The following is a 15402-nucleotide window of genomic DNA, read 5'->3' on the forward strand; positions in this document are numbered from 1 at the left end:
ATCTTCCTCTAAAAGACTGTTAGTGGGAATTTGCATGTTGAGGTACACATGCTGCAGCTACAAACAATTTTTAAAACTGGCTGTTGAAATCACACTAGCACCCTAATGTATCTCATATTCACAGGAAAATGTTCTTTTTCTGTGCTTAGCCTAGAGTAAGTCAGGCAGCCCTCCTCAGAGCTCCCGTCCCACAATGAACATCCAGTGTCATGTCCCGTATGTAAAGGTGGGCAAGGGCTGTATTCCAGATGTTGAAGGTCAGATATATCCACGGAGTCACTCTGTGTCTCTGGAGAGACAACGACTGAAAGGTGACATCTTCATATTCTTAAATCTATTCTTAAGCACTGTTTGCATAAGTAACTGGAGCTCCTGATTTTGCAAAAAAAAATTGAGTAGTTGTTTTGGCAATGACTGAGGTTCGGTTACTCACCTTTGCACAGAAAAGAGCTGGAAAGATGCTTGCAGACGCTTACTGTCTTATTTAATAAGTGGTCTCTTAAAACATCTCTGTGCTTAATTGTTGCATAAGGCTTTCTGGTGTCTTGGGCACAGTTGTCTCTGAGCTGGTATGTGTATGTATGTGGAAGAGGGTGCTCAGATCTTAGATGCTCGCCTGTGGAAGACAATGGCAGACTGTGCATTACCTCATGTTGGTGCTATTTTACTCACGTCCAGCTTTGAGTTAGGTGTAAGAGTGCCTCTTCTCCTCTTCCCCAGTGCGAAGTTAATCAAGTTGGTGTAACCTAATGGTGACTCCCATAGCACAGCGTAGAAGGGAAGCCAAGTGCACTGAGCCAGGTAACGGTAGCTTTTGCTGATGATGGATTTCAGTTGCTTTTTCCAAGGTAAGACTGGTGCCTGCCCATGTGAGCCTCTCCTCCACCTTATTTTGACACGAACTATCTGTATGTTAGAACCACAGAACCATAGAACAGCCCAGCTTGGAAATGACCTCAAAAGCTCATCTGGTCCAGCCTTTCATGGGAAAGTCAGCCTAGATGAGATTATCTAGCACGTCGTCCAGCTGCATTTTGAAAACCTCCAGTGATGGACACTCTACCATGTCCCTGAGGAGGTTGTTCCAGTGATAGATTCATCTGACTGTAAAAAATGTATTTATAATATTGAGATTAAACATCTCCTGTTGCCCCTTATCTTCTCCATGTGCCTTCTTGTGAAGAGAGAGCCTCTGTCTTCTTTGTAGCCCCACTGTAAGTACTGGAAAACTGTGATGAGGTCAAAAAACTGTGCGAGTTAAGCTCACTTGTTTAGTGCTGCACTGAGAGAGAATGGGACAGAGTCATTCACACCTTCAGGGATAGCTATCAGCAATGTAAGGAGTAACTGCCTCCCTGCTGTTTGGTACCACCTTCCCTCTGTCTTCAGCAGAGACGATGGTTGCACTGTATGCTAGCACAGCTAATGAAGAACGCATATCCAGCACGTACAAGCACCGTGACATGAGCTATGGATTGAGAGGGCAGGTGTTGACCTGTGTCCATACAGGTTACACTGAAAAGCGAGCTTCCCTCAGGTGTGACACCTATTGCTGGTACGTGCTACGGCTGTGCTGGCTAAGTGTGGAAATCCACAGCACATGAGGAATGTGCAGTGGATGTTATCCATGCAGCACTGACCATCTGTGCTGTCCAGGTGGGCCCCATCCCTCCTTCCAGGGACAGGAGAAGGTTGTGTGCCACCTTGCCTGCACTGTGTACATATGCCTGGTGCTCCGGCTACCGCCCTTCCCTGCCCCGGGAGCCAGCTGCTTCCAGCAGCACAAATTCTGAAGTTGTTCTTGTGTGTGTGGTGTATTGTATCTGTGTGCTTTTACAAAGAGCAGTTACTGAAGTGTGAGCTCTGTTATAGGCTGTACATGTTCTAGGCTCTTCAGAGGCAGAGCAGATGCCCTGTGTGGACAAAGGAGCTTGTTACTGTTTGTTCTGCTGTTGTCCCTTTTTGTGTTCAGACTGTGAAGGATGCCATTTTGAGGACTGCTGGAGGAAGTTTTTACTGTAAAGAGGCCTGTCCATGCCTTTTCGGTGATTAGCTCTTATTTTAAATGCAGAACCTGCTTTATTATGGACCTTTCCCATTTGTATTTTCCTCGTCTCTTCTGTGGTTCTTTGGGACTGCTTGAGCCACCTGAGAGCAGTGTGGTCCCACTACTGAATCATTTATCTTCTGAAGACTTTTGCCACTTACTGTCTGGGGGATCTTTGAAATAGATGGATTTCCACAGAACACTCTTGGTTTTCACACAAAGTTTCAGGGAATTTATCCTTAGTCCAAAAATTGGCTTTTATATTTTTGCTGATATATGAACTTAATATTCATTACATAGATATCTTACACGTAAAGAATAATTTTTGAAGCACTGAAATTCTTGAAATCATCCTAAATTCTTTTTCTCTGCATGGACAGAGAAAGAAGTTAAAAGAGATGTGGTCGTTATTTGATAATACTTACTGTGCTTAGTGGTAAATCACACTGAGAGAGCAAATGACAGGTATTAGGCCCAAAGGTAAGAAAAAAAACAAATTCTTGTTCATTTAAAATCAAGGTAACAACATCTGGAGTAGTTTTGCAGAACTATGGACACAGTCTCCTCCTTTGGTTGTTCCAGACATTCTCATTAGAAAGGAGATGCAACCATGTCACTCTGGTTCCTGCTGTATCAATTGGCATTGAACAGTAGTGTACCCTGCACAATTTGTTAAATCTCATTGTTAGTCCACAAAATTGTGATGAATAGAATAGAATAGAATAGAACAGAATAAAATAGAATAAAATAGAATAGAATAGAATAGATAGACTGTTTCAGTTGGAAGGGACCTACAATGGTTGTTTAGTCCAACTGCCTGACCAATTCAGGGCTGAGCAGGTTAAAGCATGTTTTTAAGGGCATTGTCCAAATGCTTCTTAAACACTGACAGACTTGGGACATCGACCACCTCTGTAGGAAGACCATTCCAGTGTTTGACCACTCGCTCAATAAAGAAGAGCTTCCAGTCTAAACCTCCCCTGGTGCATTATCTGTATCCTTTTAGGAAGTGGGATTAAGGTCCTTAAAGTGAAGTTTCTGTGGGTGTTTCTTACTCAGGATTTTTGATTCCTGCTGACATAATGGTAGTTTCTAAAGTATATTTTAATTTTAAAATCTCTAGGTCCTCTCATGAATATTTAGTGCATTTCTTTTTTTGTCTCGGGCTCCCTGGGTTTATTGTTGGGTGCCTCTGAAAAGACCAATTAAAGATTGTGTTTCATAACACTTGTTTGAGGAAACTCTTAACCAGGCTCTATTGGCAGGAAGACTGAGTTTCTTGCACTGCAGGCAAAGTGTTTGTTTGTTTATTTTTTCCTTCAGAGGCATATGGGACTGTATTTTCAAGGAGCTAACAGTCCCCACAGGGGGCAGATTTTTCATAAGTATTCTGCATGCAGAAACCTCTTGATTTATATGACTAGATTTAATAAATCTGGTCAACTTCTGCTTATGAACATTCCTGCTAATTGGAGCCGAAATGACTGAATTAAAGCATATGCCTAGACTGCAGGAAGAGTGCCCTCAATCTTTGTCCATTAATCACCAGGGGTGAGGACCAGATGGAGTGGTGTGCCTCTCTTTTAGCCAGATTTCCTTCCCATGGATTTGAAATATGCATCTGAATCCAAGACCAAGTCTGTGCTGTTGATTGTTACTGTAAAGCAACAGCTCTCTTGAATTGTGGAATGGTCATGAGCAGAATACAGCCTTATCCTGCATCCATATCCTGGAGACATAACCATTCAAATACACTTTCTGTCTGGTAGAAAGTGCTATTACTAACTAAATAATCCTACTCTGCTCTACTGGAATTTATCCCAGTATTTTAGGGTAGTCTTAGTGGGCTGATTTATTGATTTTCCCTCTCTTTCTTGACAGCTCCTAGACTGTTTTGTCATCCCAGTGGTGATACTGCTCTCCTGGTTCTTCTTACTGGTACGATACAAAGCAGTACATTTCATTGGGATTGTGGTCTGCATTCTGGGCATGGGATGCATGGCAGGAGCAGATGTCCTCGTTGGGAGACAGCAAGGAGCAGGTGAGTAAGAATGGATGTGTTGTATGACCAAGTTCTATTCAGAGAAACCATTAACCAGAACATATCAGGTCAGGACAAAAAAAAACAAAAGGGAAAATTGACAAGAAGCCCTGTTCCTTCATGGATCTAAAGCCCTGCACCATTCCAAGTTGCTTCTTTGTCAGAAGAGACAGAACAAAAATGGCTCAACACTTAGAAGTCAGCACTGCTGCAAACAGACTTGGTGGACCCTGTGTCTGCAACCCAGGTCACCCTCTGTGCGGGCTGGGGGAACAAGCTAAACACTTGTAGTTTCATTCTGTTTTGGCTTAGTTGTTTGAATGCAAACCTCAGTTGCTTCCTTTCCAAATTGGCTACATCTTTGAATCATAAGCACCTCTCACATCCACTTCTGTACTCTCATTTCTCCTCAACTTTGCTCCTTTTTTGTGAGGAGGTGGGGTTGCTGGGTAGATGCTAAATGACACTGAACCTACATACTAACTGTACCAATTGGGTTATGAACACAATCTCAGAGTAAAGGTTTGGGATTTGCCTGCATCATTGTTGAAAAGAACCTTCTTGTGTGCAAAATGTTGGTTTTTTATGCGCTGCATCATATGAATAATGTGTATGTAACTATTAATGCAGACTAGACAGAGTTAGATTTCATCGATCAACTTCCTCTGTCACATTGATTTCTCTAGTGCCAACCCAAATGATGTGGGAAGCTGGAAATTCTTTTCAGAGATTGTCAATTAGGCACAGTTTTCATTCTTAATTAAAAGCACTGAATTGTGAGCTGAACATAATACACTGGGATTTAAAATTCTTGACTCAGCTTTCTGAATACAAATGCAAGTGCTGTAAGAACTGCGTTTGCCAGGATGCTACTAAATAAAACAAGGGAGTTTGTGAGAGCACTCATCGTATCTCCCTGCCTCCTTTTATCCCTATCCTTTATCCTAAAAGGAGACTTCTAGTTCTTTAGTCTCCTCCAGAAATAGCCCTGCCCCAACCAAAAAGGAAAGAATATGATCTGTACTATGAAATCAGGTGGCCAAATCTGCATTGGGAATGGGTGATTTCATAGCGACTGGGATTTCAACCCTGGGTTCCAGAGGAAGCATCCTATGTCCCAGTAATTTACAGAGTAACGTACTAGGGCACGTGAGTTGTGAATCAGCAGGAGTGTGGGATAATGGACCTCAGCGGACAAGGAACAGATTAAAGAACACTGACACTTTGCCATCCAACTGCAATAATTAGATATTATTTGCCATATTAATTACTAAAGCACACGTAGAGCTGTTAGGTAAATTTGTCTAGAAAAATCTGTTAACATGCATTATTACCTTCTGATTTGGACCTACACATGAAAAACTGTGTCCATGCTTGTTGCTATTCAGAGAGACTGCAATGCTTTTTTTTTTTAAGTGGCAGAATGATGTTATTAATGATGTTGTCTTTAACAGTGAAATAGATCACCTGGTTTCATTTGTCTGAAGGGGTAAAATGATACATTAAAAATCTACAAATAAAAAGAAGTATTGGCAGCACTGAGAGATTAACATGTGTTTTCCAAACGATCTGTAGAAATTAGGTATAATGTGAAGGCATGCTCTTAACTTTCAGTAATATATCATAGTTTACTCTTTTTATTGTATCCTGACTGATATTTTGCATGTTTCTCAATTGGAAAAGCAATTGCTGTGATGTACTGTGTGCTCTACCACCTTACATGCCAAATGTACCTTAAAATAGCATTTTTCTGAACTAATACCCCTGAAGTGCCTTGGTACTTTTGCTCCTGTAATATGCAGGGGTCTAAGATACAGAAGTCTAAGGGTTTCATACAGATTTTTCAAAGCACTGCACAGCTTTAGCTTACTACAGTCTCTGAATGCCAGTCACTTCAGTCCTGTTAATAAGTGTATGAGTTTAGTCTAAAATGGAACACATTGAGACTGATTTTTAGATATTACGATCATCAGTAACTACAACCAAAAGCGAAGAGAAACACCACTTAATGCTGGGGATTGAGGTAAAAATGTGGCAAACTGGCCTAGTGAGAATATGAAAAGCAATCGTGTCAGAACATAATTCAGATGAAATTATTTTATGTTATACTATAGTGCAATAACTAGTCCCCAAAACATTAACTCCTCTCTGAACTGTATGATGTCTGCTTCCGAAGAACATTAAATATGCTAACAGTGATTCATGCAAAAGGTCTTTTGCCAAGCTGTGCCTTGTGTTTTTTCAAAGAATGAGCTACTCCCTTAAATTGGTCAAATACAACTGTATTAACCTAGAAGTCATTAGAACACCTCTAGTCAATTGACAGATGTTTCCTTAGCAATAAACCAGAAGATGAATGTGGATTTTACATCCATGAAACTATGTCTATTAGGATATGTCAGTTTTGGGGGAAAGTTCCAAAGTCAGCCTCTTGAAGAAGCAAAGGTATTTGACAACCAGGATACTAGAAATTGTTAGGAAAGAAACCAAAAATATAGTATAAAACTTTTTTATGCCAGTATATAAAGTTTTGATGCACTAGCCTCTTGAGTACTGTGTATTACTCCGGTCACTGCATCTCAGAAAGAAATGACTGGAAAATAAGCTTACAGAAGCAATAGAAAAAGGTGAGAAAGCTGTTCAAGAGCATAAAATGACTTCAGGATGAAGAGGCTGTAGGCAGACTGGGACTTTTCGTCTCCCAGAAAATGCAAGAAAGAGACAGAATACGATAAAAGTATGTAAAGTCTTCAGTGGTATGGAGAGGGTCAGTGCAGAGTGATTCTTAAATATTTCTCACAATCAGAAAATTATGGGATGCCCAATATAATTTTGAGGTATCAGGTTTAAAAGTTATAAACATGAAGCACTTTTTAATTGTAGGACAGAAATATACAAACTTTACACAAATTAATGAAGAATACATCAAGATCTATGAAGTTTGATGGTCTAATGCAGCTTCCATCTCAGAAAATTCCTAATCTACTGAGAACTGGCTGATAAAAATCCCTCTGTTTCCCTATTTCTTTATGCTTTCCTCAGCCACCCTTTGCTGCCCAGTGCCAGAGGAGGGTCCTGGACTGGGCAGACCAGTACTCTGACCATATCTTGGCTTCCTCTTCTGGGAGAGCCCTGAAGGTGGAGGCTCGCACTCTCCGAGCATGAGTGTGCTTTGGGGACCACGTGTGGTCCCCCATGAGTGTGCTTTTGGGGACCACGGTGTGGTCCTTGGGGCCATCCCATCTTTATGAAAGCGCTCAGCCTCTGAGCTGTCTTTGTTTCGCAGGTGCAAAAGGATGATATTTTTGTCTCAGCAGTTCAGCACAGCCAAGCTTTAAGGTCAAAAGCCTTTTCAGCAATACTTCCCCGAAGTGTCAGCGAGTAGCTGTAATAAATACCAAATGAGTGAGCTCAGTGAGGGATGATTTGAGCCACTGTGGAACATCAAATGCATCAGGAGTACGAAGAGGTTTTGTAAAGTGCTAATGCTTATTTTAGATTAAGGGCACATTCCGTGACTGATTACAAAAGAAAGCTAAAAGGAAAATAAGTGCCAACTCTTAAAAAGATAAATGGTCGAATATAAACATGCTGTCAGTCAAGATACATGCAAAACAGAAATTCAGTGAGAGACTGGAAGAGAACATGAAAGAGAAATATAGTAATATTTGCTAAATACACAGCAGCCACATCTCCTTTGAGCTGGAAGATGTTGGAGAGTAAGAGAGTATTAATACTGGGAGTATTTTAAACTTCACCCCATTCCTATTTGTCCCTGAACAACTTACACTTTGCTGCTGCTTATAGCCACTGTTGGAGACAGGATATTGGATAAATGAACCCTTGATTTGTCCTCTTATGACTATTCTTATTCTCATAAATTTCTTCTCACTGCAAATTTCAGTACTGTAGTTTGGAATGAAAACTGAAGGCTTAAAAGAACTCCATTTTTAAAAATGTTGAAAAGATCATTTTGAACCAGTCAGAGTGTTTGGCTTCCTTTTTTATTTACTGCAGTGTGTGTTTTACAAATCAATAACAATAAAACTTAGAAAGGCAGGAACTCAAAAATAAATCAAGAGTTATTTTAAAAGAAAACAAGATTTCTTTAAAAAGAAAAATACAATCTAGTACTTCAGCATTTCTACTGAACCTTTTCAAAGGAAATTCCATTACATCCAGCCTTTCGGAATATGGTTCTGCAGCGATGTCTGACAGCTTTGTGAAGCTGTGGCTCTTGTAGAAATCATGTAACAAGCCCTGTGTGCAGAGGGAGTCACGTGCATCAGTTTGCAAAGCCAGGGCCTCAGTTTTCAAGCTGGAACTTGATCTTGATTCACTCTCCCTGCAGCCCTCCCCACTCCCCAATAATAGTAGCCTCCAAGACTTAAAAATATTTCAAACAGCCTGATAATACAATGTTTTAGTAAGTATATATACCTGGAGGTGCTGAAAATACATCTTGGTGTTCACTGCATGCATTAGGTACTGCTATGTTAATTGAACCTCTTTTAAAAATCTGTCATTGTCACCACCCTGTCTACACCCTGTCCTTCCTCCTCTCTTTCTTGTCAAGCAGCTTCATGTGAGAATGAGGTCAATACTGGGGTTGTAGTGATTTCTTCACTCATTTCACAGGTACACAGAATTTTTCAGTTGGTTTCACATCTAAATACTGGATATGTTTTAGACTGGTTAGATTTCAAGATGAAATGCAAACTGCTCTGTATAGCTGAATCACATTCTGTCTGGAAAAAAAAAAGTAATAATAAAACAAAAAGGATTAGTCAGTGAAGAGTGCCACTTGATTTCTGTATTTTTTTACAAATTTTTCAGATTCTTTGAGATTCTTTTATCTACAGTAAGGATAATGCTCTTACTTTGCCTCTGCTAGATTTTCCAGGGTACTGAATGAAAACTGTTAAAATGACAGAACGTTTGCATTCAGTTTGTTAACCCAGATATGGGCTACTTAGTGACTGAAGATTGAAATCTTTAGGGAAGAACTTGCAATTGTTCTAGACAAAAGGTGGTTGTTTTGAGACATTCTGATTTTTCCCTTGTTTATTCCTAGGTGAAAATAAACTGATAGGAGATCTCTTAGTACTGGGCGGAGCAACGCTATATGGCATCTCAAACGTTTGTGAGGAGTATATCGTCCGAAATCTGAGTCGAGTGGAATTCCTGGGCATGATCGGACTCTTTGGCTCCTTCTTCAGTGGAATTCAGCTGTAAGTGAGCAGGTTTAAGCCCCAAGGTCATTCAAATAAGTGCAGCTGTGGCCTCTGTTGAGGCCCTCTCTTTGAAAGTAGCTTTTTCCTATGGAGAGTAGGTGCCCTCTAATTCTGGAATTTGCGTTGGTTTTCATATTTCAGGTCGGTGGAATAATTACACAAATCTGTACCTAAGTACTCTAATTCAAGGACTGGTGTCCTTGAGTAGTGACGTGGGGAAGGAGGAGTAGAAGACGTCCTACTGTCTTGTTGCTGCAAGACAAGTGGATACTTCATGTGTTGGTCTGATCTGTGAATAACAAATTCTACAACTCTCTCTTGTTCTGTTTCATACTTTTAAAAAGTCATTTAGATTACTAAACAGGTAGAAAACATGTCCAGTCAGAAGGTGTTTCACTGGTCGGCTCGTTCTGTGTAACTACATCATGATATAGCAGAAATAATGAAAAGGCTTTTAAGAAACTGGCCGTTTCACTTCAAAATACTTAGTACTCAGGTGATTGTCACATGGATTTCAGGAACTACTGAGTCCTGTCTATATCCACATGTACCTGAGCATCTCACCTGCAAGCCTAAGAGCTGGAAAGTAGCTTCCAGTGCTGTAATACCATGGCTGATGAAAGTGTAGTAAAAGTCACCATGCAAGATTGCCACATTTTATACAGATCTGTCACTGGTGATTGCCACACAGAATAACTTTTGATTATTAGTCAAAACCAAGTTGCTTCCCTGCACATCTGAGTTACTCAGCTTCTAAGAACAGAGACTGATCAAAACAATGACCCATCAGTTCCCACTGAATTAGTTCTATTTCTTTAGCCAGAAAGCTGCTTATATTTATGTGGGATCTGAACACATGACTTACAATTATTTATATTATCTGACTGCCACACAAGCAGTTCCTTTTTTTTTTAAATATTGAATTCAAGAGCACATAAATGTGCTTAGTATCTTTATCTAAAGCATTTTTGTTATCTACTGTGTTCATGGCAGGTAGGTACTGATTCTGAGGGTATCAAAGCAAAATTTAGGTCTTATAAACTGAAGTAGTCTGGGGAAGGAATGTCTCAGAAATAGGGCCATTTCCCAGCATGCTAGACACAGTACTGGTCGAAGTTTGTTTGGCATCCACAAAGTGACTGAGGGTGGGGAGCATGTGTACACCACTGGAGGTGTAAGTTTCATGTTCATAGGATTTACAGGGAGCAGTACAATTCTGAAGGGAAAATACCAAAAAGTGTGTAGGACTATGCTGAATGTAGGAAACACAAAACAGTACCCACAAGTGAATGTCCCCTTTATTGACATGCACTGATCTCAGAATAATATAGTAGCAAAAAGCTGTGGTATTTGCCTTTTATTCCACATGTAAGTACAAATATCTGCATAAGTGTGGGTGACTCATGTTAGTTCATGCTTCAGCTCTAGAACAGTGTGTCTCCAAGAGGACTTTCAAGAAGTACACTTGTTTTCTAGAACAGTTTAGCAATAGTGATTAATATTAGACTGTAACATAAAATAAATGCAGGTAGTGCCTGTTGGACAGCAAATGAAGGGCTAAGGTGTCTGGGCAAACAGTTAAGTAAAAGAAGGAGTTGGATAACTACCAGGGCATGGTGGAAGGATAAGTTTAGTGGGTTGAATGTGATTAAAGCAGGGAGGAATTGTATATTAAAACAAGAGAAGAAGTTAGTTGACAAGAGTTGGAGATATAGCAGCTACTCAGCAAATGGAGAAAAAGCTGTCTGATGGAATCACATAATCATAGAATAGCCTACTTTGTAATGGGCCTCTGAAGGTTATCTGGTTCAAGCCCCTACTCAAAACAAATCAACGCTAACTTCAGAGTTACGTTGGGTTGGTCACGACCTTGTACGGATGACTTCTTAGTATTTCTAAGAATTGAAATGCCAGACTTATTGGGCAACCTATTTCAGTGTCTGACCAATATTTTTTTTTCCTTATATCTAATCAGTTACCCACTTTGTAACTTGTGTCCATTGTCATTCATCCTTTTGTTGTGCACCTCCAAGAAAACTCTCTTTTCTTTTCTGTAACAACCCATTACATAGTTTAGACGGCAAATTTATTTTTCTATCCTCTTTCCCCCCAGCTTAGCCTTCTTTTCTTTATGTTGAACAAACCCTGCTCTTACAGCATCTCCTCTTATATCATGTGCTTCAGCTGCCTGACCATTATGATGGAGCTCCACTGTACTCCCTTCAGTTTGTCAGTGTGTGTCTTATTCTGAGCAGCTGGATATAGTACTCCAGCTGCTGTCTCACATCCTTTAGCTTGCTGGCCAGACTCTTACTACTGCAGCCCAGGATGCTGTTGGTGCTCTCTGCTCCACGGACACATTGCTGACTCATGTTCGGGTTCATGTCCACCAGGACTCCAAGGTTTATTTCTAAAAAGCAGCTTTCTATCCAGTCAGCTTCCAGCCTGCACTGTTGCATAGGGTTATTTCGCCCCAGGTACAGGAGTTCATATTTGCTTTTCTTGAACTTCACAAGGTTTCTCTTAGCCCTTTTCTTCAGATTACATTGTGGGTAGTCCACACATCCAGGGATCTTTCAGGAAATCATGCTGGAAGCTTTGATAAAGTCTAGGTAGGTTACACGTCATCCTCTCATCCATTTGCTCTCCTTTATTTACTAAGCCAGTCATCTCATCATAGAATGCAGTCAATTCAGTCAGGTATGATTTGTTCTTGAGAAGTCTATGCTGGCTGTTTCCAGTCATCTCTTCTTCATTTCCTGCAAATGGCTTCTGGGAAGATTTGCACCATAATCTTCCCAAAGGTTAGCATACTGCTGGCCAGGCTATAGTTTTTGCTCTTTTTGAAACTGGATATTGCTTTTGTCTTTTTTTCAGTCGTCAGGGACCTCCTCCAATCACTGCAACAAAGCTTTCAAAGATCATTGTGGTTCCAGTTCTTCAGTGAATCTGGCATTACTAAATGGCAACTTCTGGCAAGTTGCTTTTACCCCTTTTTGTTTCACAGATCATAATGAATCACAGACCATAGCATATTGTTTTATCCTTTTTTTTTTCGTATTGGATAAACCATAGTATGAAAGCAATATTCCTAAATTTAAGTTATATCAAAATTTGTTGCCAGAAGAAGAGACATTACAGTTTATTTTCATTATATTCTTCAGGAATTGTGTGTAAAAGAGACGTATGCCTTATGCATGCAAAGACACTTATGATTTTTTTATTTTGTAGACAAAATAATCTTATTATTCTGTACACAATATTAGATTTGCCACATATCAGCAGCAAGCAAATTAGAATTTCCAGGATGCAACTCTCTAGACCTGATTAATCTGGAAGGCACTGAGTTCCTGCAGTTTTACTATTAGACTTGGTCTTACACATACTACCTTTTGTACTAGGTGCTTTGTTTTCCAATCTGTGTAATTCTGTGTTTTCTACTTGTTTAAAATAATGTCCAGACTAGCATGCAGAGTTCTGCACAGCAGGAGTTATCTGCAAATCACAGATCAGAGAAAGCAGTTAGCTGAGTGCAGACCTAGCTTGTGGGATACCTGATCTCCAGAGTCTATTTGCCTGGGTTGGGAAGAGCTGACTAGTTGCTACCTTAGAGTTTTCTAGATCTGGGATTTTGATGTTAATGTACAATGCAAGACTTACAAGATGTTGAAGGTGGACTTCTGCAGCTTGGCCAATCCTTTGCTTTGTTTCCTGCCTTTCATTCTTGTGACTATTTGATCTCTCTCAGTGTGTAACAAATCCCAGTATTCTTCTCAAAGCCAGCCTGTGATATCTATTTATTTGACACTGCAGAGCTGCTCTGAAGGGTGAATGATTCAGACAGATACATTATTAATCATTAAAGTTCAAAAGCTTTCAGAATATTAAGTTAGAAGAGTATAAGAGGATTGAACATATGGGGGATGGGTAATTTAGGCAGGTATATAGAGAGCTGGAAATAAACCAGTACAAATCGTATACTGTCACATCAGATTACTGCCCTGAAGATTGTTCAAATACACGAGTACAAGGATAATGCCAGAGTGGATTAGCAAAGTCTGATTACATTTGGTTCCTACAGAGATTTTTTGTTATAAGGTTATTTATGTTGCTTTGTCCAGCATTTGAATTGAATGAGTAGAAGTAATTTAACTTCTGTTTTCTTCCATCAAATTTTGCCTTCTCTTCTCTTATAGTGCAATCATGGAACACAAAGAGCTGTTGAAAGTCCCCTGGGATTGGCAAATAGGTAAGAAAACACTTCACCTCGTTGAAGACAGTTGCTGAAGGAGGTGTGGAGACAATCAACATTTGGGGAGGCAGGCACAAAGTCTCACAGTAGCCAATGTTTGTGACTTTTCAAAGAATCATAAAATAGTTTTCCGCCAGTTACTGCCAAAGGCTGAATCACATGCCTCATAACCTTTCTTAAATGATCTGTCCTCCCATTGCCATGTTATGCCTTGCACCACCGGGTTGAGCATATGAATGCCATAAGATAATTATTCAGACAGCCGTGAAGTAAAACTATAATGGGGTTCCAGATCTAAAATTCAGTGCAACACTGATACAAATAAATGAGGTACTCATTAAGAGCCAAACCTTTTCAATGAATGCCAAAGAAAGAAAATGGAATCTAAGAAAAAAAGTATAAAAGTACTTGCAGTGCATGTTATAGCCTCATAAACTCTTTTCCAAGGGGAGCTTTTCTGTATGCAAATGGTTAATTGCTTTCCAAGTAGTCTTTGTGGAATATAGCAGATGTGTCTTTTAGACAAGTTTTGGTAGCATCGTGCACAATGAAGCTCTTACAATATTTTGCTATGCGGTGGATTGCATTTTCCCATTTCAGTTTGGAAGCTGAGTTTATGATCAAAGACTCTCTTCTAATTAGTCCAACAAATTGTTTGCTTTAAAAGCAAATCAACATTTAGAAGAGTCCCTATAATCACTCTCTTACTATTTATCGCAATAGAAGAAATAAAAGAATACTAATACTATAGAGCTGATATACTTAGCAGGGGATTCAAGCTTGGGCGATCCATTGACAATAACTTGTTACCTGGTTTCAGAATTAATGTCAAAGTGACAGCTCAGAAGTGTGCGTAGGAAACTGATGGTATGGGGAATCCTTGAGGACAGGGGATACAAGTTGTGGGATACACTATTGTTTTCTTTAAACTTAGTTCACAATTTCCTCTCGTCACCGTAACCTTAATAAAAACAATGTGTCTTTCACTAAAGACTGCACCTGGAAGTCTTGGAGATTTGATAGTTGAGCTGTAAAACTAAATGACAAATCAATTCAAAGTATCCGTGGAGAAACATACTCAACTGTGTACTATAAGTGTATTGGCCTTCTTTAATCTGAGATAATTAGCATAATTGCATCAGTGTTCCTTTATATTTCATGATAAGGAGCTCAGGGACATGATTAATCTGGTACTGATGGAACTAGAAATGGTCACAGTGAATTGATCTACTATCCATGTAAATTTCATATGTATTTCCATGGGAGTTCTGTTGTAACACGGTATCAGTGAAATATGCTATTAAAATAAAGACTTACTTGGTCTATGATGCCATTAAAATGTCATTGATAGTTGGTCACTAATTCTGAAGAGTCCCTATGCTTCTTGAGGAGGAGATCATCTTAGCAAGAGCATCATAGATATGTACTTATTTTGTTAGAACAATGATCGGAAATGCAGTATAGTTGAACACGGATTAAATGGTGACAATTGTGTGTAGTTCTGTGTTCTTCCCTGGCTTCCACTGCACTTGGTGTGCTTTCCATTGCATTGGCAGTGATACAAGGTTGTCAAGTAGTGATTGACAAATCTATGTCAGGGTGTTCGCAGCCTTGCCCTGAATAGTTATCCACTGCGACAGACTCAAACCTGCAGTCCAGCAGAGATAAATCGTCCACCTTCTGAACGGCAGTGATAAAGTCACAGCAGGCAACGTAATAAATAACTCAAGGTGGCCTGTTGCCATCTGCCATAATTGTGCTATTAAGAATGGATGAGCTACCTTTCAACTGATGTAAAATGCAAATTATTTTTGAATATAAAGATCTA

At 39.7% G+C, this 15402-nt stretch overlaps 1 protein-coding gene across 1 annotated transcript in view; it reads left to right on the forward strand.

The window, feature by feature from the left end:
* The window catches only part of SLC35F1 (solute carrier family 35 member F1), a 249782-nt gene that overhangs the window by 204103 nt on the left and 30277 nt on the right, over window positions 1-15402 (forward strand). The window contains exons 4-6 of the mRNA XM_086745147.1: window positions 3929-4088; window positions 9163-9319; window positions 13519-13571. Coding sequence (XP_086601273.1) covers window positions 3929-4088; window positions 9163-9319; window positions 13519-13571 — 370 coding nt within the window. The remainder of the gene's footprint in view (window positions 1-3928; window positions 4089-9162; window positions 9320-13518; window positions 13572-15402) is intronic.

Source organism: Chlamydotis macqueenii, chromosome 3 (assembly GCF_036417535.1).
Source record: "Chlamydotis macqueenii isolate bChlMac1 chromosome 3, bChlMac1.mat, whole genome shotgun sequence".
Classification (NCBI taxonomy): domain Eukaryota; kingdom Metazoa; phylum Chordata; class Aves; order Otidiformes; family Otididae; genus Chlamydotis; species Chlamydotis macqueenii.